General features: G+C 44.9%; 1 protein-coding gene across 2 annotated transcripts in view; it reads right to left on the bottom strand.

The window, feature by feature from the left end:
- The window catches only part of LOC121584730 (breakpoint cluster region protein-like), a 50,280-nt gene continuing 26,503 nt past the window's right edge, over nucleotides 1–23,777 (bottom strand). The window contains exons 2-23 of one of the 2 annotated variants that reach the window (XM_041900800.2): nucleotides 17,436–17,596; nucleotides 16,435–16,539; nucleotides 16,020–16,205; nucleotides 15,329–15,436; nucleotides 15,079–15,136; nucleotides 14,776–14,828; nucleotides 14,240–14,380; nucleotides 10,944–11,065; nucleotides 10,658–10,823; nucleotides 10,348–10,467; nucleotides 10,064–10,139; nucleotides 9,861–9,965; nucleotides 9,638–9,712; nucleotides 9,008–9,105; nucleotides 8,771–8,902; nucleotides 6,461–6,520; nucleotides 6,020–6,129; nucleotides 3,280–3,419; nucleotides 2,753–2,887; nucleotides 2,488–2,593; nucleotides 2,159–2,321; nucleotides 1–795 (exon numbers count right to left, since the gene is read on the bottom strand). In XM_041900800.2, coding sequence (XP_041756734.2) covers nucleotides 706–795; nucleotides 2,159–2,321; nucleotides 2,488–2,593; nucleotides 2,753–2,887; nucleotides 3,280–3,419; nucleotides 6,020–6,129; nucleotides 6,461–6,520; nucleotides 8,771–8,902; nucleotides 9,008–9,105; nucleotides 9,638–9,712; nucleotides 9,861–9,965; nucleotides 10,064–10,139; nucleotides 10,348–10,467; nucleotides 10,658–10,823; nucleotides 10,944–11,065; nucleotides 14,240–14,380; nucleotides 14,776–14,828; nucleotides 15,079–15,136; nucleotides 15,329–15,436; nucleotides 16,020–16,205; nucleotides 16,435–16,539; nucleotides 17,436–17,596 — 2,510 coding nt within the window. In that variant the 3' untranslated portion in view covers nucleotides 1–705. Of the gene's footprint in view, nucleotides 796–2,158; nucleotides 2,322–2,487; nucleotides 2,594–2,752; nucleotides 2,888–3,279; nucleotides 3,420–6,019; nucleotides 6,130–6,460; nucleotides 6,521–7,410; nucleotides 8,034–8,770; nucleotides 8,903–9,007; nucleotides 9,106–9,637; nucleotides 9,713–9,860; nucleotides 9,966–10,063; nucleotides 10,140–10,347; nucleotides 10,468–10,657; nucleotides 10,824–10,943; nucleotides 11,066–14,239; nucleotides 14,381–14,775; nucleotides 14,829–15,078; nucleotides 15,137–15,328; nucleotides 15,437–16,019; nucleotides 16,206–16,434; nucleotides 16,540–17,435; nucleotides 17,597–23,777 lie in introns of those variants that run through there. The other variant, XM_045225715.1, reaches the window with a different exon arrangement.

The raw sequence follows: 23,777 nt of genomic DNA, 5'->3' as shown, positions 1-23,777 counted from the left end.
TATATAGTGCATCATAGTGATTAAGGAGTAACATAAAACAATTATAATATGCCCCACAAACATTAGACAACTATAAAGAAAACCCTAAAATTGCTTAAATAAGTAAATCAATGATGAGAGAATAGTCAGATTAACTGACAAATGGCACAGACATGGTGGTGTAGCAGGAAGATCGGAATGCATTGAACCAAAAGGTAGTAAGTTCAAATCCCAGGGGAGGACATGTTGAATAATAATTACTGTATAAATGCACAATGTAATTGTGTGTCATATGTAAGTTGAAAACAAAATAACTGTGTGTGTGTGTGTGTGTGTGTGTGTGTGTGTGTAACTAGTTCCAAAGCCTTTTTCTTTTTAAATGCTCAAATAATAATTTATAGTTGAATAAACATGAGACAAGTTGAGCAAACACATCATTTTAAGTTGACTGAATGTATGCCTAAGCTTTCTCAAGTTGGAGCTAAGTTTGGACCAACTAAAAATGTTAAGTTTAGGTAACAATTTGACCAGAAAGTTGAGTAAATTAAAAAAGGCTGTGGAACCAGTTACTTATAATAATTAGTTGAAACAAATTCTTTTTTTTTTTTTTACAGTGCAGTGTTCATTAGCTCCTGCAGCAGCCATTCTTGGTCACAGCCAACAATTCACCATGGGGAAGGCATCATTTTGTCAAATTCTCCTAAGATGGAAATGTCCATGCTCCTGCTATACTTCAGTGGAGAAGAGGATGCTTTGACGTTTGCTGTCCGGTGTTGGGATGCTCTCAAGCTGAAGGAAATACAGTAGGACCTGTACCTACAGAAACAGAAGGGGAGGAGGGACAGAGCAGAGGAAAGGGATTATTAGAATCATAGCACAGATTAATGGGCTCTACGAATACACCACATGACCAGAAGTATGTGAACACCTGCTCGTCGAACATCTCATTCCAAAATCATGGGCATTAATATGGAGTTGGTCCCCCCTTTGCTGCCATGACAGCCTCCACTCTTCTGGGAAGGCATTCCACTAGATGTTGGAACATTGCTGTGGGGACTTGCTTCCATTCAGCCACAAGCGCATTAGTGAGGTCAGGCACTGATGTAGGGCGATTAGGCCTGGCTCGCAGTCGACGTTCCAATTCATCCCAAAGGTGTTCGATGGGGTTGAGGTCAGGGCTCTGTGCAGGCCAGTCAAGTTCTTCCACACCGATCTCGACAAACAATTTCTGTATGGACCTCGCTTTGTGCACGGGGGCACTGTCATGCTGAAACAGGAAAGGACGTTCCCCAAACTGTTGCCACAAAGTTTGAAGCTCAGAATCCTCTAGAATGTCATTGTATGCTGTAGCGTTAAGATTAAGAACTAAGGGGCCTAGCCCGAACCATGAAAAACAACCCCAGACTATTATTCCTCCTCCACCAAACTTTACAGTTGGCACTATGCATTCGGGCAGGTAGTGTTCTCCTGGCATCCGCCAAACCCAGATTCGTCCGTCAGACTGCCAGATGGTGAAGCGTGATTCATCACTCCAGAGAACGCGTTTCCACTGCTCCAGAGTCTAATGGCGGCGAGCTTTACATTACGCTTTGGCATTGCACATGGTGATCTTAGTCTTGTGTGCGGCTGCTCGGCCATGGAAACCCATTTCATAAAGCTCCCGACGAACAGTTCTTGTGCTGACGTTGCTTCCAGAGGGAGTTTGGAACTCAGTAGTGAGTGTTGCAACCAAGGACAGACATATTCTTACGCGCTACTTGCTTCAGCACTCGGCAGTCCCGTTCTGTAAGCTTGTGTGGCCTACCACTTCACTGTTGAGCCGTTCTTGCTCCTAGACGTTTCCACTTCAAAATAACAGCACTTACAGTTGACCGGAACAGCTCTAGCAGGGCAGAAATTTGACGAACTGACTTGTTGGAAAGGTGGCATCCTATGACAGTGCCACGTTGAAAGTCACTGAGCTCTTCAGTAAGGTCATTCTACTGCCAGTGTTTGTCTATGGAGATTGGATGGCTGTGTGCTCGATTTTATACACCTGTCAGCAACGTGTGTGGCTGAAATAGACGAATCTACTCATTTGAAGGGGTGTCCACATACTTTTGTGTATATATAGTGTACCTCAATCTACCTCAGCAACAAAATCAACATTGAAGCTTACTTTCAATAGACACTATAGTACCTGTGACATAACCTCCAGTGACCAGCTGTCATTCATAGTGATGGGCTGTGTGGCATTGGCTGGGATCTTGCTGTCTTTCTCAGAGGGGCGGAGCAGGGTGGGGCCAAAGACCGTGGCCAGGTTGTGGAAAGACATCTTGTTAGCGCTCTCATTATCAGCAATCCTGTAATAACACAGATGATATCAAAAGTGTCAGCTTGTGGGATGCAGAGAAAAAGGAAGGAGAGATTAGCAAGAGGATTTGAATGACAGATCTGTGACTGAATGACAGATCTGTGACTGTATTCATGTGACAGGATATAACATGATGCCACTGTGGGGGACTATACCTCTTCAGGTGGTCCAGCAGGAAGAGGAAGGTGACCAGGTTGGGTTCTGGGAGTGATAGCAGAAGGTTCAGCATACAGCTCTCCTTAGCCACACTGTCTGACAGGGCTGAAAGAGGAGGATACAATTAGTTAGCTTTGTTGTGGTAACTGTACTACCTGATTTATGTTTAATGGTTTGTTAAATTTCACGCTTATTATGTTGTATTCAATATGACAATATGAAATGCAATGGTAGGCTTTTTTGAGGTTCCAAGGAGAGACTGACCGATGCCTCCAGCAAAGTTGGGGTACAGGTCATCTGTTAAAAGAGGTTCCGGCAGCTCACGGAAATACAGTTTCAGTGTTCCAGCAATGGCATTCACATCCATCTCACTCATCATCACCGACACATCATTATTGTCTGTCAATCAGAGGAATGAAATTAATGATAAATGTGGGGAACAGTAAGCTGCAAGACGGTATGAATAATAGTAATCCATACATTTCATTGTATAGCCTATGCTGTATTTTTTGCAGGTTAGAGTTTTTCGTAATTAATCTTGTTCTGGAGGCAGCTCTGCAGTGCTCACTAGCTGGCACAGCCACAAGTCACAAAATCTGATTAACGTTATATTAAGAACAAAAAGCAAATGTTTGTTTTCATGAAATTTTACAATATAGCCAATTTTGACTTTGCAGCTGGCCTATCTAAGGGGAAATCGCTCAGTTCTGCCTACAGGACAAGACTCATGACAATAAACGTCAACCTGCATATCATTTGCTATAAAGGAGATCCAAGGTCGGTGTTCTTACTGGCATCAAATGCAGCCTTCAGGGCCTGGATGTCTGTAGCCACCCCCGAGACCCGGTAGATTCCCACCTCCTCCATGCCCCGGCGCTCTATCTCCTCTACACACTGCTTCACGATAAGGGGCACCTTGGACCGCTCCCGTCTGTCAAAGTCACACACACACACACACTCTGCAGGATTAAAACAGGATCAATGCAGGAAACGAGAAGTCTAGTGCTTTACACTAATGATACCTGTGACTGCATAACTGGGTGTCTCATTTCTGACTACACACCTGGTGTTTTTCTGTTGTGGTATTGCATAAACTACACTACCAGTCAAAAGTTTGGACACCTACACATTCAAGGGTTTTTCTTTATTTTTACTATTTTTTACATTGTAGAATAATAGTGAAGACATCAAAACTATGAAATAACACATATGGAATCATGTAGTAACCAAAAAAGTGTTAAACTAATCAATATATATTTTATATTTGAGATTCTTCAAATAGCCACGCTTTGCCTTGATGACAGCTTTGCACACTCTTGGCATTCTCTCAACCAGCTCCATGAGGCAGTCACCTGGAATGCATTTCAATTAACAGGTGTGCCTTCTTAAAAGTTAATCTGTGGAATTTCTTTCCTTCTTAATGCGTTTGAGCCAATCAGTTGTGTTGTGACAAGGTAGGGGGGTATACAGAAGATAGCCCTATTTGGTAAAAGACCAAGTCCATATTATGGCAAGAACAGCTCAAATAAGCAAAGAGAAACGACAGTCCATCATTACTTTAAGACATGAAGGTCAGTCAATATGGAACATTTCCAGAACTTTGAAAGTTTCTTCAAGTGCAGTCGCAAAAACCATCGAGCGCTATGATTAAACTGGCTCTCATGAGGACCGCCACAGGAATGGAAGACCCAGAGTTACCTCTGCTGTAGAGGATAAGTTCATTAGAGTTACCAGCCTCAGAAATTGCAGCCCAAATAAATGCTTCACAGAGTTCAAGTCACAGACACATCTCAACATCAACTGTTCAGAGGGGACTGTGTGAATCAGGCCTTCATGGTCAAATTGCTGCAAAGAAACCCCTACTAAAGGACACCAATAAGAAGAAGAGACCTGCTTGGGCCAAGAAACATGAGCAATGGACATTAGACCGGTGGAAATGTGTCCTTTGGTCTGGAGTCCTAATTGGAAATGTTTGGTTCCAACTGCCATGTCTTTGTGAGACGCGGTGTAGGTGAACGGATGATCTCCGCATGTGTATTTCCCACCGTAAAGCATGGAGGAGGTGGTGTTATGGTGTGGGGGTGCTTTGCTGGTGACACTGTCTGTGATTTATTTTGAATTCAAGGCACACTTAATCAGCATGGCTACAACAGCATTCTGCAGCGATACGCCATCCCATCTGGTTTGGGCTTAGTGGGACTATTATATGTTTTTCAACATGACAATGACCCAACACACCTCCAGGCTGTGTAAGGGCTATTTGACCAAGAAGGAGAGTGATGGATTGCTGCATCAGATGACCTGGCCTCCACAATCCCCCAACCTCAACCCAATTTTCCTTCACTCTGAGTCGGAACGCAGAGTGAAGGAAAAGCAGCCAACAAGTGCTCAGCATATGTGGGAACTCCTTCAAGACTGTTGGAAAAGCATTCCAGCTAAAGCTGGTTGAGAGAATGCCAAGTGTGCAAAGCTGTCATCAAGGCAAAGGGTGGCTATTTGAAGAATCTCAAATATAAAATATATCTTGATTTGTTTAACACTTTTTTGGTTACTACATGATTCCATGTGTGTTATTTCATAGTTTTGATGTCTTCATTATTATTCTACAATGTAGAAAATAGTAAAAATAAAGAAAAACCCTTGAATGAGTAGGTGTGTCCAAACTTTTGACTGATACTGTATATCAAGTATATATATGTTTTCTGTTCTAATACCTGTTCCCAAGAATGTAAAACCTATTCCCAAGAATGTAAAACCTGTTCCCCAGTATGTAAAACCTATTCCCCAGTATGTAAAACCTATTCCCCAGTATGTAAAACCTATTCCCCAGTATGTAAAACCTATTCCCCAGTATGTAAAACCTATTTCCCAGTTTGTAAAACCTATTCCCCAGTATGTAAAACCTGTTCCCCAGTATGTAAAAACCGTTCCCCAGTATGTAAAACCCGTTCCCAGTATGTAAAACCCGTTCCCAGTATGTAAAACCCGTTCCCAGTATGTAAAACCCGTTCCCAGTATGTAAAACCCGTTCCCAGTATGTAAAAACCGTTCCCCAGTATGTAAAACCCGTTCCCAGTATGTAAAACCCGTTCCCAGTATGTAAAACCCGTTCCCAGTATGGCCGCTGCCTTCTTTTTACTAGTAGAGTAAAGCGAACACTGAGAAAGACATCCATCCTTCAGTATTGCATCTTCAGCACTATAAAATGATGTTTTCTCAAATAGACCCTGCCCATAAGGGGCTGGAGTTTAGAGTTATTTTACACATTATCATGAGAGCCTTGTGCTCCCTGTGAAAATAGAAAAACCCAAACAAGGCATGTCTTTGAGAGTTATTCCTGGCCTTCCATTGAAAGTGAAGGAGGTTGGAAGAGGTATCCCATTCATTTGACAATTTTAGGTCTGATATGTGTTGGTCACAGAAATGTGGTATGCATTACACTGAGGCTCTCATGACAGGCTTAACATGAGCTGATTTGGTTCTGGGTGCCGAGATTATACAGGGGCTAACAAAGACACATTATTCACTCACTTGGTTACAACACTTATTTTCACCCCAAACACGCCTGACTGTTTCCGCGAGGGCATTCTCTTCAGACTGAACTCTCTGGTGGTGAACTTCATTGACAGCTTCACCTCAATCTGTACCAAGAGAAGTTAAGAATTAGCCAGCAGTCAGAGAAATGAAGACCATTGCATGTAACCTCATCAACACTGTAAATGTAAATACAGGGGGCACACTTAATATTGAAAAGTATTTATACCACAGTATTGATCAGTGGAAAAACCCATGTAATTACCATGTTATACAGGCCTACATAACTTATCCAACAATGGTTACACTGGCCACTGGAGTATAAAGTGGTGCCAAAACTGTCCCTTTGCAAAACAAAAAATGTAAGACAGTGTGGTTTCGGAGAGATTTGTGAAAAACAGTGATGATTTAGCATTTCCTTAGGCTGGTAATACGTACCCCGTTCATGGTGATGACTGTTCTTTGCCAGTCTTTGCTTTGTAGGGTCTGGGGATCCAGCTGGAAAATATGGAGACATATGTCAGTCAGAGCAATCATCTGACCCAGTAAACACAAACTGCTCAGACAGACACCGAATGGACACCATGATGGTGTAGGACTGATTCTGTCTTTATCTCAGTACAGACATGTTATAGTACTGTACTAATGAAATCCATTTCATTATTAAGAACCAATGAGATATTTAAACCACTCAAAATCCTGCTTTGTATGAATGTTTAGCACAGTTAGCCTCTTGATCCTTTTCAATTTATCAGAGACTAAAACAAAGTATAAAAATAAAAATAAACGTTCAATGAAACTGTCCATATTAGATTGGAAATGATAATTTCACAGATGAAAAGCTAGAAATGGACAAAAGGATGGATTCAATAATCAGCAAGCCTGGGTCTGATCTCCAATCAGCAAGCCTGGGTCTTACATATCAGTTACCCATCACTTTCCCTCATCCTTACATAAGCTCCATATGGTTGGGTAGTGTCAACTCAAGTCACTGTGCTATTTTAATCATCTGACTAATACCAAGCTGCCAACAGTTATTTGTAGTGATCAGGCACGAGTGTTGTGATAACATCATCTCCTGGTATTCAGATTATCTAACATGACAGATGTCCTCTCACCCAAGGAACCAACAGATACTCAATATAACTCAGATAATCTTAATCTTTTTGTTCTGTGGACATCTTCTTACATAATGCAGTGGACTTATCAAAAGAGTATTAAGTATGAGAATATAACACATTCAAGGATACTTAAAATATGTACCAACTAAGGATATATGTACATATTAAAATATCTACCCTACCCTCTATTAATATTCCTAACCAAAGACCATCCGCGACAACAATAAAGAAAGCCCATTCTCTCTCTTATGTGTGCTATGTCTTTACCTTCTGTCTGAGCAGAGTGCTGCGGACCCTGCCCCACAGCCGTGCCCCTGTGCCTGGGGGCTTCCTGGGACCTGTGTCCCCCTCATCCTCCAGAGAACAGCTGCTAGTGAACTGACTGCTGGTCTGATCCAGGATCAGCTCTTCAGTACAGGTCTCACCCATATTTCTAGTTGAGACTCAGTCGCTCACTCTATTTTCACCACTAATGTACTGTACCAAACAATGGGACAAACAAAACAAGGCAGCAGTCATGAAAATAATCTTCCAAATCAGCCACTCTCTCCTAAACAATCCCCAACAAACAGCATGGGATTGGATCCCTCTGATCTGATATGGTTATTGCATCGTCTCAAAGAATCCTGAGGCCCGCATAGCCCTTCAGTGGTCCAGTAGAGTCCCCCGCAAGTGTGTGTGTGTCCTGTCAACTTCCTAACCCTGTCATGCCATCGATCCTTCCACACCAGATAAAAAAATAAGTTGAACAAAGGCAGCCTCTCGACCACGCTGCCTCCCTGTTGTCCCAGTTCCCAGATGGATCTGTGGATTAACTCCTGAGAATCCCCTCCTCCTGTGATTATGGACGCACGCTGGCGGAAGCGCAGAGGTTGTTATGAGGACTGCAGGGTGGGTATACAACCCCAGGCCTCCTACAGCATCCTCATTGGTCACCAGTTGGTAGATCTGTTTTGGGTCTACTGGCTCCTCCTAACTGAGTGCCTTTGTCTGACCCTTTCTCCTTTCAGCCAAACCCTCCCACATCTGATCCATCTCTTTTTAATCTCCAAACATTTGGGCACACATGCACACACAATGTTCAGACTGCCTCTCCAATCAGCACTTATCTCAAATTCCACAAACAGATCAGACCCAGGCCAGAGGGTCACACACAATTGAATTGCTGTGTGGGACCACGTTGGCTGTGGATTGTTTAAAAAAAAGACAAAGGAAACAGTACATTGTCTATTCAAAAGACAAACATACAATGTTCTCTATTGGATGTTTTCAGGGTTCTTCTAAGAGGGGTCCCTCTCTGTCTCACTTCCACTGGATGGATCTGTGCCTGGGGCTACATTTGGTCAGCCTGTTTCCCTTCCCAACTGTAATCCCCACTCTGTCACAACACCCCATTACCAGTCAGGCTGAGGTGACCCAGCAGCGACCCCACAACCCTTTTCCTTTTCCACACCACAGAACCACACATGGTGGGATTATCCACAAACAGGGCAGCTATTAGGGCTGGCATACTAGATAAGTCATTTTCACCACTGTGGCCTATTAGTTAATTCAGCTATGTCACTGTTGACACTGTAGACCGGTGTGACAGGCAACACAAAATGTGCTTCATACTCTCACACCGTACCTGTATCTGTCCTTTGGCCATGATTCTGTCTGTGTTCTCTCCGTCCTCCTTGTTTTGCCTGGCTTTGTTGTAGCATTTCTCATAGCACAGCAACCTCAGAGTCTGAGAGCCTTCCAGCTCAATCTCAAACTCCTGCAGGGAAACAGCAAAAAAACACATAAGAGACAATCCAGCAGATAAGGCTGAATATACAGGACACTTTAGTTCTGAGTGTTAACTGACACGTGGAATCCTCACCTCGTTCCACTTGGGTTCTGTGGAGTCTCTGTACACACGTGTCTTGGCTTTGTTCACAAAGTAGCCAAAGGACTCCACCTCCAGAGTGCAGTAGAGATCTGTGTGGAAGAAGAAACAGTTCATGGGAGTTAGATTGGTTAATGAGGGATACACACTGAGTCACAGTACGACCTGTATGGAGGAGTATACATGTACTTTTCCCTACACTGTTAAACCATACTTTATAACTATCCTCATAATAGAACTTGCCATGCCCTCTGAATCTGGTAAGAATTGAGGAAAATATTTCCCGTCCAGAGCAAGATTACATCTGGATTAACAGGTCAGATTTTTTATAAAATAAGAGGTACTGCATGCATGTGAGCTGTATGCTTGACTGCATTTGGGACAAAGAGTGAGACGACAGGGGTTTTCCATCCAGACCGGACCACAGTGTTCCTTGTTAATCCTCAGAGTTCTGACTGTTCCCCAGCAGCTGCTCCACATGGGAATGTCTGCTGACTGCCAGGTGACAGCCGGACAGGAGGAGACTGACAGCGGAAGGGAAGGACAACCTTGGCTATACTCCATTCAAGGTGATCAGGGTAGGACACCAACAATCTGGGGAAAATACACAACTGAGCCACTTACTCAAGCTCTGTTTGAGTCCTGATGCAGAGTGAACAATGACATTCAGAAAACCGTAGAGTCCAGACGATTCATCTTCTAAAGAGAGAGGAGAGCGAATAGTCATGAGTTGTTCAATCAAAAACAATACTAATAAACATCTCCCTCTCTTATTATTAATAAGTGTGACATTACTGACCAGCCTTCCATCCTTCCCAATACTGTATCAGTTGTGTCTATGGCCTACCTTCTTTATTCATGGTCATTGGTATAGTATGGACCGTCTGAAGCTTCACACATGAGTTGGTGAGCATCTGCAGCTCCAGAGAGGTCAGAGAGAAGCTTTTGAAACCTGCAGGAGGGAATGGAGTTCAGAGAGAGACTGACAGCCACCATCAGCTTAATCATGGGATTGTCACAAGCATAGCTTATGTTGCAGAGAACACTCACACTTCTTCTGTTGCTCCCGGATGATCTCCCTCCACTCCGCACGTTCGTAATCCGACGAGATAAGGAATGTGAAGCCCTGAAACACACAAAGGAACATGTAGCCTTCTGCTGTACAACACAATAGTCATCTTAGCAATGCTGTACCACATCTCTACACCTGTAGGTGGCAGCAGACCCTGGACCAAAATATTTCACAGTACAAACAATGAGCTGTGTAGTTGTTAGATATGACCTTGCAGGACCATAGGTGCAGAGAGAGAGTAAGCAGTCAGTGGCTGGCTCACCTTGCCGTTCCTGTTGGCCACTCTGAAGGCCATGCTGGGGGACATGAGCAGCAGCAGAGACTCCTGCTCCGACAGCTTCTTCCTCAAACGCTCTATCGCCTTCCCTCCTTTAGTGGTTCTCTGCACATACACATTCAGAAGAAGAGCACTCAGACAGCTGCTGCCATCTCAATGTATAGCACTGTCTCAGTCATTAATGTCTCCTTCTCTTATGAAGCCATGATCTGGTCAAGTGTTTCAACATTATTATAATAAAGTGATCAGTTATAACACTACAGGGATTTCCCCTCTTTCTGAAGTCTGTTGTCACCTTCTCTCTCTGGAGCTCGTTCTTGATCTGTGAGATTCTGATCTTCATGGCGTCAATCTCCTCGTCCTGGACCTGGGGGATGGGCGTGGCCTCCGAGTCCTCAATGGTCTGGAAGGTGAGGTCTGATAGTGGGATGTACCACTTACACTCATACTGCTGGCCTTTCCTGGAGACAAAAGGAACACACACACACAGGAACCATCAAACAACACACACACAGGTAAGGAACACCACACAGACAGGATATGACACAAACCATCTGGTCCATCGGTAAATCTACACTCACCCTGCAGTCTGTTTCTTCAGCTTGGCACAGAGTAGTAAGTCTGTGAAGAGGAAGACGTGGCGAAGCTTTCTGGATCCCTCCACCAGCTCCACCATGAAGCAGTCCCTCAACAGCTGACGGTTCTACAGGGGCAAAACAGGGAATCACACATTCATTGGATATTTTATCTATTCATATTTGCTAGAATTTGTTACCATACCACCAGAGCGTGAACATTTCTTCATGTAAGGTCGTTTTCCAGTAATTTCCCTGTCAAGTTACTTTCACAATATCTGATCCCATCACATTCAGCCAATGAGAGCTGCTCCTCAGGCAGCTGACCCTTAACCCCCTCATCAAATCAAATTTTATTTGTCACATGCGCCAAATACAACAGGTGTATTTCACCTTACGGTGAAATGCTTACTTACAAGCCCTTAACAAACAATGCAGTTTTAAGAAAAAAAGAGTTAAGAAAAAATATTTACTAAATAAACTGAAGTAAAAAGGAACAGAGCAACAATAAAATAACAATAACGAGGCTATATACAGGGGGTACCGGTACCGAGTCAATGTGCGGGGATACAGGTTAGTCGAGGTAATTGAGGTAATATGTGCATGTAGGTAGGGGTAAAGTGACTATGCATTGATAATCAACAGCGAGTAGCAGCAGCGTAAAAAAAAAAAGGGGGGGGTCAATGCAAATAGTCCGGGTATCATTTTACATTTACATTTTAGTCATTTAGCAGACGCTCTTATCCAGAGCGACTTACAGTTAGTGAGTTCATACATTTTCATACTGATTAGTATCCATTTGATTAGCTGTTCAGCAGTCTTATGGCTTGGGGGTAGAAGCTGTTCAGAAGCCTTTTGGATCTAGACTTGGCGCTCCGGTACCGCTTGCCATGCGGTAGCAGAGAGAACAGTCTATGACTAAGGTGGCTGGAGTCTCATTCAATTAATTATCTGTTGACAGAACACAGATTATACACAGAACACAGAATCAGTAGTCATCGAGTGTGTTTCATAAACAATGAATGTACTCTGATGACTCACGTGACTAGGGTTGCAAAATTTCGGGAACTTTCAATAAATTCCCTGGTTTTCCCGAAATCCCGGTTGGAGGATCAGGAGGGAATAAGCGTTTTGTCACTCATTTTGTGGTACTGAGTCCCTACTGTCCAAGCAGCCAGAGACAGTAGCAGCTGCATGCCAGCATAGGCCTACTGGTATTTTGGTATGTCAAAATTGCTTGAAATTGATGATTTACTTGCATTTGGAATTTGTTGTTAAAATGAATTATTGCATAATCAAAATGTTTTGTAGACGAAATAATGAAAAGAGCCCTCTGGTAGTCTCAATAAATAGACAAAGATTTGTAGTTGGGCATTGTCATTGAATGTATAGATATTTTTTTCTTGACTTGAAAAAACTTGTGACTCGACTCACTCTTAGAATGCACAACTTAGACTTGACTCGAAACTCGACCCATTCTACTTTGAGACTCAGACCTTGAGACTTGCTTGTAACTCAAATAATAGTCAATTGGTCCCACCTTTGCTGAATAGTAACATAATATTTTAGCAATGATCTGAGCTGACAGTAGTCTGTTTGTTCTGCAAAATAACAAACTTCTAGAGGCTGCTGGAATAAAGATAGTCTCTTCTCATAAATAAACATCTGTCCTCAAACAAATTTGAGACCTGGTTGTAAAAAGTGTAAATGAAAGACGTCAAATTATCAAAGAGCCAGTGTTTACAGGAATAGATCCTAATAATCCTGCCTGGTCGGCCAGTCCAGTGGGCGGTTGGTGACTGGTGCAGTGACATCTGCTCTTCCTGTGGCCAGAGCGGGGCTGTGGATGCATGGACTGTTTATACTGACCTTTGACCCTATGGGCTGAAAGCTGCTTATAAATATAAAAATAACACGCACATGGGACTCTACCAATCCATCCTAACCACATTTAAGCAAAAACAAGGAAAACTCCACCAGGGAGATGCCCTCGGATGGTCATCGGTTACTTTCTGACATAGTCATCCTCCATTTTGAGATATCTGATGACAAAATTGGTAAAATAAGCACAACTAAACCGAAACCTGGATTTCAATCACCACAGTAAGTTTATGCAGTTAGCTACCAAACTCCAGTCACTTACAAGTACTACATTTATTTTGCCTTTAGCAAATACAGGCCTATGAATTGTGGAATACTACAATAGAGCCAACCCATACAGAAATGTAATTTGTCTGAGTTCAATTCTCACGTTCACTTATGGTAAGAAGTCTGATGGACATAGTTGGACCAGTTTCCAGTAATAATAGATGACATTCAGCAGGGGTGAGGGAGTGAGGGTAAGTAAGTAGTACGTCCCTCCACGGGAAAGGGTGGACAGATACTTGATAAGACGTGCTAAAGGTCATTTCTGGGAAGCAGACTTCAGAGTGGGACAGGAGGATGGAAGTGGGGGAGCCAGGACAAGGATGTAGGCGGTGCCATGGGCTTTCCTGGTCAGAACCATGGAAACCCTTGGCCTCCCTGTTTATATTATTTTGTCATGAGCTTCCTCTACGCTCCATTTCCTCCACTAATAAACCAGACAGGCAGAGATGACTCAGCAGGAATCTGACTCACAATGCAGGTTTATTGGACACACCGTTCCCCTGGCTTTTACTGTTTATACTGCTTTTACAGGAACTGAGAAGCACTGATTGGCTAATTTACAGTAACCCTCAGATGCCTAATGTATGGCTCTGAACCTGTGTTGCTTGGTGGAATCTCTATCTTATTATGCAATCTACCCAACTAACTACTGTACTGTAACTGTCTGAATAGACAAGAAAAGACTGGTGATTCCTCATTTTGACACAAGCTGTGTAATTGGACACTATTTTTCTCATGAATTTGTGCAGTGTGACATCAAAGTGTCTGAAATGAAGCCAAGTATGAAAGCATTATAAGGGAGGTCCAGATAGCCACAGGGCCAGGTCGGGGTGTCTGTGCGCCTCTATAGCCGTGTTCACATTGGCAGTTTGAAGTGACTCAAATCCTATTTATTTGCATATCCGATTCGAATCTGTTATTTTCCTGCAGTCTGAAAAGCAAAAAAGCACACGGAATCGGATATTTCAAGCCACATGTCAAATACAAATCTGATTCCTGTCCATGTGACTTGTGTCTGAATGGTCAAATCTGATTGATTTGCCCTCAAGTGGTTTTTAGACTGTTACTATGACAACTAGCGGATTTGGTCACTTGAAACTTTCTGTTTGGACAGTCAGTAGTCCAAAACGCATGTCACAGCCTGCCACACTGACCTCTCCCTTCTTCACTGTCATAGACTGCCTGCGTGGGGTGATCTCCTCGTTGATGCTGGACAGGAAGTTCTGGGAGATTCTCAGGGCATCCAGCAGCAGTGGATAGTCTGGGTGGCCGGAGGGGGTGTGTTTCAACAGGTCCTGAGAGAGAGAGAGCGAGAGAGAGAGAGCGCAAGAGCGAGAAAGAAAGAAAGAAAGAGAGAGAGAGAGAGAGAGAGAGAGAGAGAGAGAGAGAGAGAGAGAGAGAGAGAGAGAGAGAGAGAGAGAGAGGAGAGAGAATAAGAGTAAAAGAGAGAAAGAGTAAGAAAGGAAGAGAAAGTGAGAGAGAGAGAAAGAAAAAGAGATAGAAAGAGGAGAAAGAGAGATAGAAAGAGGAGCGAGAGAGAGTGAAAGAAAGCGAGCGAGCGAGAGAAAGAAGATGAATTAATTTTAGTTAAATGATTACTTCTTAAGATATGTAAAGCATGGTTTTCATAGACAAAATCAGAAATTCAGGTCCAAAGGGGAAAAACCTTCAGTGTGTTGATTTGACTTACATGCAGAACCAGGGTGCTGCGGGTGACTCTGTCCACGGGTTTGTAGAGCAGAGCTGAGGGGGAGAGGGTCATAAAGTATATAAAGCCCAAGGCAGGACAAGGCAAAGCAGAACTAACAACATAGGACACCTTGAGGTTGAGGGTCATATTCACTATGCTTTAATTAAGCATGTACCACTCTTTCTGAATTCAAATAACTAGAGGGTTGAATTATTCATTGTCTTTAACTATTGATATGTAAATAAAATGTAAGGTTTAGTTCATTTGACCCTGAATTGTTCAAAATAATGAAATTGCACTTACTTTCCAGTGAATTTTTTGCCTGGTCTTTGCATTCCTTGGTGCTTCTGACCTTAAGATTCTGAGGACACAAGGAATTGAGAAAGGCATATGATATGAGTACACCATTTCAACACAGCACAGTAAGACAATTTCATAACAACAACATTTATTCTAATCTCTGTCCACCCAGCCGGCTCTGGGGACTAGGTTACATGTATTCTAACTGAAATGTTGCCCTTGTAAAAGTTGACATATACAATACAATACATACCTCACATATTTCAGCAAACTGTATGTTGGCCTGGCAACACTTGTCTGCCATCTCCACAGCAACCTTATAGTTATCCACAAAGGCCCTGTACACTCCCAGCTGGCTGGCCTATAATAGAGAGAGACAATAGAGTAGATACGATGTAGTTAACCTGCTGTTGATTCATGTACCCAGCTTTGGCTCCTGTCATACTAGTTGTGTTTTCCCTTCTCATGGTGCTGGAAATAGCGATCAGATGAGGTATGGCCTTTCAACAAAAACAGCATTAAAAACATGCATCCTATCAGTCACAATGTCCCTTTTTTTGTGACTGTGTGTGCACGCACACTCGCTGCCGCACGTGTGTGTTTGTGTTTCATGCATCTTCCTTTCCTCCACTGTCATACTGAGGGAGCTCTTTGCAGTCAGGAGCCTCTTAGTGTTTTGTCCTCCTTTACTGCCTGTTATGTGCTATAGCCAGGCTTTTATCTGTGCAGGAGATGTCTCCAGGCAGTCTGCTCACATGTGGGGTCACTGACTGTGATTGGATAAATATCTGCTTACTCACAGAACAATGCAGTTTGTGGCTGGGGAAGTCTATTTCACATGTTTTTGTACTTATGAACAAAGGAACAAAAGCACCTGGAAGAACCAACACAAAAGAGCCATAACAGCATTTCCTAGGTCTTTACACAACAATAATAAGGCTCACCAGTTTCTGGAAGAGATCACCCACACACTGGTTGTGGCTCCACTCCTGAACTCTGGGTAGCAGGGCATCGTAGAAGTCCTTGTGGATCTCATGGAGCTCTGTCACCTTGAAGAAGATGGTCTCTATCTGCTGGATGGTCAGCATCGGCTGGGAGGTAGTAGCTGCTGCCCTCAGAGGCTTCATGGGCTGGGACAATCAACACAAGACAAGCATTACTGTGAGTGTGTGTGTGTGTGTGTGTGTGTGTACACTGGTGGGTGGGTGTGTACATTTGCATGCATATATCCATCTGTGTGTGTCCATCCAACATGTAACATTTTACTGGCCCAACGCTTTTAATCGCTAGGCTACCTGCAAGGCTGTTCATCACAGTAAGGTGTGTCATATTCAATTAGCTCAAAGTCCTGTCTCTTACCAGTAAGATAGCCCCCAGGTGGCTGAGATATGTCTCCTCACTGGCCAGGATCCCTGACAAAACCCACTTCCGCATCTCCAAGTCTTTCTCCTGAACCAGCTCTGTCTGTGTGTGAGAATGGGACTAACAGTGAATGACAGAGAGAGAGAGAGAGAGAGAGAGAGAGAGAGAGAGAGAGACCGGGTATTCACTTCTACCAGGCTTACTTGGGGATTCTAATTCTGACCAGAGCAGATCTTCCCTAAACCCCCTGGGTGTTCAATGAGACCTCTATACAGCTAGGAGTAGAGACTGTCCTCTCCAGGGAACCCAACACATTTGATTAAACCCTGTGGGAGATGTAGAGGGCAGAGGCCAGGGTCAAAGATCCATCGTATTGTGGAAGGAAACAACTACAGGATGGGACCTGTAGTTATTGATGGGTCAAAGGCATCAGTCAGTTAGGTTTCTGATAGTCTGTCGTCAACGAGGCTGGTGAGAGGAGGACGGCTCATAATAAAAGCTGGAATGGAGTAAATGGATCGGTATCATTTATTCCATTCCAGCCATTACTATGAGCCCGTCTTCCCCCATTAAGGTGCCACCAGCCGCCTGTGGTCTGTCGATATGGAGCTCATTCATAGAGCACAGAGAGCAGAGCAGAAATGAATAGCTCTGACATTCCACAGCCTGAACACTAAGGGGGGCACAAGAAGAGGCCTCCCCTGGACTTAACCTTTGAAGATCAGAGAGTGGAGCACATCAGAGGAGGACGACCTAGGGGACACCGGAGATTGGCTAGGTACCGTACAGTAGGGGTGGATGAGATTTATAGGGTGAGTGAAAGTGTGGTTGGAACGAGTAGAGCATCGCTCCATTAAATGCACTCAGAGAGCCCAAGGCAGACTTATAGAGGACGGGGGCATTAACAGACTGCTACACTGGGACATGGGCTTTAAGAGTAGAAGATGGAAGTGTGTGGTAGTAGAAGTGTATAGTAGTTGGACTGGCGATAACTTTACCGACAGGGTGGACTCCAGGGAACCAGAGGAGTGTGTGTGCCGGCTGCTGCAGCTCGAGGAGGGCGAGGTGCTGAAAGGCAGGAGGTCATGATGCTGCTGGGGCTCCTCCGCCTGCTCCAGGTCATAGCCATAGGAAGGATGGGTCCCACTGTAGGGGGCTTCTGTGATAATGACACACAGATGAAGGGGGTTAGGTGTGGTAGTGTAAAATATGTTAGACAGTGGCACAGTGTGAATCTCTCTCTCTCTTCGACACCTCACTTCACACCCTTCACAGGCAAGACAACCTCTCTTCTCATCTAAAAACACCATTAATGCCTTTGAACAGGCAGATTAATTGTCGTGCTCTGTTTGACTGGAAACATCATCTCCCTCTCAAAAATACCAATCTGTATTAATATGTGTCTATATTCATCTGCTCTTTGAAATAAAAATAAAAACATAAAAAAGTGTAAAACATAATAATATTATAGTCATATAATCCTTTGTTGAGACGAGAATATGGTGCAGACACAAAAATAACCAAAATAGGTCTTACATCAAAAACAAACATAAAATAAAGTTATTCATATATGTATATCAATGGTATTATATAAAAGCTACTGTACATTCAAAATAACTCAAATGGCCCACAACTGCTGAAAATACAGCTGTGTCATTCAACCTCTAGTGTGCTCTATTCCAATACGTTCCGTGTCTCTGTGCTTCAAATCCTCTCTGATCTTCAGAGACTGTGCCAGACACACAGGACCGTCCCACAGCAGAGGATAAGCCAGGAGAATCGCAGCGAAAACTCTGATTCACTTGTGTGGTGAGGAGAAGCATTAGTCAGTCCCTCTACTCTCTGTACATACTGTAACATACTTTAACTGTACAGATGCAGCAGCAGTTCAAGGCAGCTCTTTGGTTTGTACTGTAGGTGTTAGCCACAGACCAGAAAACACCCCCTTTTATTCACAATCACAGCAAAAGCAGACATTCTGGGTGGAAGTGTTCGCAGACACAATGAAACACTGTGGTCTATTTTGATGTGTTACCTGCTGTTGTGTAGACTACATGTTTCCTCTATTATTTATCTATATATAGTATTGCATCAAAAAAGGGTTCAAACCCTGTTATTGTCACTTTGACTCACCAACAATGTCTACCATTATTGGCAGTATCTGTGTGGGAGAAGCACAAGCACCCCCAGTGCATGTAGTGATATAAGCTGTGGTGTTTGTTTGTCTGTGAGGCCTCAGTGTTGAAATAGCAGGACACTGAAATACTGTATGTTCAGAAGAGGACACACAGAGATCACTAAACTGAACAAAAATATAAAACGCAACATGTAAAGTATTGGTCCCATGCTTCATGAGCTGAAATAAAAGATCCCCGAAATTCTCCATACGCACAAAAAGCTTATTTCTCTCAAATTCTGTGCACAAATTTGTTTACGTCCCTGTTAGTGAGCATTTCTCCTTTGCCAAGATAATCCATCCACCTGACAGGTGTGGCATATCAAGAAGCTGAGTAAACAGCATGATCATTACATACTGTTGGTGCACCTTGTGCTGGGGACAATAAAAGGCCACTCTAAAATGTGCAGTTTTGTCACACAACACAACGCCACAGTTGTCTCAAGTTGAGGGAGCGTGCAATTGGCATGCTGACTGCAGGAACATCCACCAGAGCTGTTGCCAGATAATTGAATGTTCATTTCTCTACCATAAGCCGCCTCCAATTACATTTTAGAGAATTTGGCAGTACGTCCAACCGGCCTCACAACCACAGACCACATGTTACCACGGCAGCCCAGGACCTCCACATCCGGCTTCTTCACCTGCGGGATCGTCTGAGAGCAGCCACCCGAACAGCTGATAAAACTGTGGGTTTGCAGAAAACCCTGGCACCCGGCAGCTGTACCATCGTATGCCCTCGGGAGCGAGAGCCGAATCCCACTGGACCCCGGATGTACTCCAGATTGCGGTGGTCAGTCAAAATGAGAAAAGGGTGTTTAGCCCCCTCAAGCCAATGCCTCCACACTTTCAGAGCTTTATCCACAGCCAACAGCTCCCGGTCCCCCACATCATAGTTGCGCTCCGCCGGGCTGAGTTTCTTCGAAAAGAAAGCACAGGGGCGGAGTTTTGGTGGCGTACCCGAGCGCTGAGACAGTACAGCTCCTATCCCAGCCTCGGATGCGTCCACCTCTACTGTGAATGCTAAGGAGGGATCCGGATGAGCCAGCACTGGAGCCGAGGTAAACAGGTCCTTCAGGTGACCAAACGCCCTGTCCGCCTCGGCTGACCACTGCAGTCGCACCGGTCCCCCCTTCAGCAAGGAGGTAATGGGAGCCGCTACCTGACCAAAGCCCCGGATAAACCTCCGGTGGTAGTTGGCAAACCCTAAGAATCGCTGCACCTCCTTAACCGTGGTTGGAGTCGGCCAATTACGCACGGCCGAAATGCGGTCAATCTCCATCTCCACTCCTGACGCGGACAGGCGGTGCCCTAGGAAGGAGACAGACTTTTGAAAGAACAGACATTTCTCCGCCTTGACGTACAGGTCATGTTCCAACAGTCGACCAAGCAACTTGCGCACCAGGGACACATGCTCGGCTCGTGTAGCGGAGTATATGAGAATATCATCTATATACACCACTACACCCTGTCCGTGCAGGTCCCTGAAAATCTCATCTACAAAGGATTGGAAGAATGATGGAGCGTTCATCAACCCGTATGGCATGACGAGGTACTCATAGTGCCCAGATGTGGTACTAAATGCCGTCTTCCACTCATCTCCCTCCCGGATACGCACCAGGTTGTACGCGCTCCTGAGATCCAATTTTGTGAAGAAGCGCGCCCCGTGCAATGACTCCGTCATACTAGCAATGAGCGGTAGTGGATAACTATACTTGACAGTGATCTGATTGAGATCCCGGTAGTCAATGCACGGGTGTAAACCTCCATCCTTCTTCTTCACAAAAAAGAAACTCGAGGAGACAGGTGAAGTGGATGGCCGAATGTATCCCTGCCCCAGAGATTCGGAGACATATGTTTCCATAGCCGCCGTCTCTTCCTGTGACAGGGGATACACGTGACTCCAGGGAAGTGCAGCACCTACCTGGAGATTTATCGCACAATCCCCCTGTCGATGGGGTGGTAATTGAGTCGCCTTCTTGTTACAGAAGGCGAGAGCCAAATCGGCATATTCGGGGGGAATGTGCATGGTGGAGCCCTGGTTTGGACTTTCCACCGTAGTTGCCCCTATGGAAACACCTACACACCTCCCCGAGCACTGACTAGACCATCCCTTGAGAGCCCTCTGTTGCCATGAAATCGTGGGGTCATGAGAAGTTAACCAGGGAAGCCCCAACACCACTGGAAATGCAAGAGAATCAATCAGATACAGACTAATTTTCTCCTCATGACCCTCCTGCGTCTTCAACCAGAGTGGAGCTGTGACATCCCTAATCAGGCCTGACCCTAAAGGGCGACTATCTAAGGCATGTACAGGGAAGGGCACATCAACAGGAACAATAGGAATCCCTAAACTACGGGAAAACTGACAATCAATAAAGTTCCCAGCTGCGCCTGAATCTACGAGTGCCTTATGCTGGGAATGAGGGGAAAACTCTGGAAATACGATATCAATACACATATGCACAGGGAGCTCTGGGTGTGTCGGGTGCCTACTCACCTGAGACGGTCCACCAGTGCTCTGCCTACTGCCTCAACTCCCTAAAGACCCTCCCCAGCACGGACCAGTATTGTGTCCTCTGCGGCCACAGTTGGTGCAGGAGATGGCCCTTCTTCCGGTCTCCCTAAGCGCAGCACCTCCGAGCTCCATAGGGGTAGGGTCGGAGGTGCTGGGGGATGGAATGGGCGGCCCCTGATCCGGACTTCCGCGGGTTGCCAACAGGTTATCCAGCCTTATCGACATATCCACCAGTTGGTCCAGGGTAAGGGTGGTGTCCCTGCAGGCCAGTTCCCGACGAACGTCCTCCCATAGGCTGCATCGGTAGTGGTCGATCAGGGCCCTCTCATTCTATCCTGCGCTGGCAGCCAGAGTCCTGAAGTCCAGTGAAAGTCCTGTGCACTCCTCTTCCCCTGTCTGAGGTGGAATAGACATTCCCCGCCGCTCTCCCCTCCGGTGGATGATCGAATACCGCCCGATAGCGGCGGGTGAAATCCTCATAGCGTACTGACGCTGCGTCTATTCCTCCCCACTCTGCGTTGGCCCACTCGAGCGCTCTCCCCGACAGACAGAAGATGAGGGCGGACACGCTCTCGTATCCCGAGGGAGCCGGGTGGATGGTAGCCAGGTAGAGCTCTACCTGGAGCAGAAAACCCTGGCACCCGGCAGCTGTATCATAGTATGCCCTCGGGAGCGAGAGCCGAATCCCACTGGACCCAGGTGACGAAGGGGTGGACAGCGGTGTGGGTGGTTGTGTAGTTGGAGGAGGTGTAGGATAACCACCTCTCTCCCATCGCTCCATGGTGTTCAACACGCGCTCCTTTGCGGTGCCGAGAGTCTGGATCATGGTTGCCTGCTGTTGGACACGTTCCTCCATTGATCCGGACGAAATTAATGTACCTGCTGACACCATTTATGGTGCGTGTTCCTGTCAGGAGGTCAGTGTGATGCAGTAGGACGAAGTCAGGCGCAGGACACAGAGCTAATCGATAAACGTACTTTACTCGTAGGTAATGTAAATAACATAACCTCCACACAGGGAGGAACAAACCCGCTCACCAGATGACAACCAAACATGAACAAACACGCACAAAACACAGTGGGAGCCAGAGGGTTAAATAGGGAAGAAATCAATACATAATGTGAACCAGGTGTGAACAATCAAGACAAAACAAGTAGAACACAGAAACATAGATCGGTAGCAGCTAGTACTCCGGCGACGACGAACGCCGAAGCCTGCCCGAGCAAGGAGGAGGGGCAGCCTCGGCTGAATCCGTGACACATTGAGCATGTTTGGGATGCTACGGATCGACGTGTACAACAGCGTGTTCCAGTTCCCGCCAATATCCAGCATCTTCGCACAGCCATTGAAGAGGAGTGGGACAACATTCCACAGGCCGCAATCAACAGCCTGATCAACTCTATGCGAAGGAGATGTGCCGCGCTGCATGAGGCAAATGGTGGTCACACCAGATACTGACTGGTTTTCTGATCCATGCCCCTGCCTTTTCTTTTGGTTAAAAGGTACTTTATCTATGACCAAGAGATGCATATCTGTATTCCCATTCATGTGAAATCCATAGATTAGGCCCTAATGAATTTATTTCAATTGACTGATACTTACATGAACTGTAACTCAGTAAAATCTTTGAAATTGTTGCATGTTGCATGTATATTTTTGTTCAGTGTAGTTCACCTCTGCTAGAAAACAGGAAAGAGAGGATTCCGGAAGCAAGGAAGGCAGATCGAACCCAGCCCTGTGGAGTGGCCGGGGCCTGGTTGAGTCAGGCTGACAGTGTGACACCCCCAGAGACCATGACAAAGAACCTGAACAAACACACTGGGCCGTGCAGAGAGAAACCACTGAGGAGCAGGCCAGGGGAATACAGGGGAAGTCAATGTGAAAGGCCACACCGTGTGTCTGTCAGATTATACAACAGCAGTGACACTGGGTGAATAACCTCTCACACAGCCACAGAATCCTGGAAATCACTTTCAATGGACACACACTGACCCATCATACAGACTAAAATATATTTCAGTAAAATGGACATAAACCATAAAACATGTCTTAAAATATGATTTATTACATATGAATTGATATGAAATAAAATAATGTTCACAGAGACAGTTATTTACATGGCTCTTGAATAACCATGCTTTTAAATGCTGATTAGTTATCTGTGGTAGCATGAAAAAGCAGGCAAGCATCCCAACATTGAGTGAAGAGGATTTCACAATAGACTAGTTCCTCAGTAAAGCTTAGTTCTCAGACTGCAAGGCCTGTTGCTAAGGAAGTGCCCAGGCAGGTCTGTCCAGAACATTCAGCAAATTCATCAACTTCAGAGCAGGAAACAGACATTCTGCACAAGGTCACCTTTTCACACAAACATCCCCCTCCTCCCACCCGCACACATTTAGATTTATATTAAATATCATATATCAACTCTAGGATTGCTGTCCCTGAACCAACCCTGTGAGTTGTCTAATGCATTGACTTTTTCCTAAGTTAAATCATGGTAAAATATTTAACAAAGAAGCTCAGCTACGGCCCTGTGGGACTAACAAAGAGCTAATGCAGTTTCCACTGTTGTAATAGTATGGAAAGCCGTTTTAACATACACTCAGTGGCCAGTTCACAAAAATGGTTCGCTCCTACAGACAATG

The sequence above is a fragment of the Coregonus clupeaformis genome, chromosome 16, assembly GCF_020615455.1.
Source record: "Coregonus clupeaformis isolate EN_2021a chromosome 16, ASM2061545v1, whole genome shotgun sequence".
In the NCBI taxonomy this organism is placed as follows: Eukaryota; Metazoa; Chordata; class Actinopteri; order Salmoniformes; family Salmonidae; genus Coregonus; species Coregonus clupeaformis.
The sequence above is the reverse complement of the archived record's forward strand: the minus strand, read 5'-3'. Positions and strand labels throughout refer to the sequence as shown.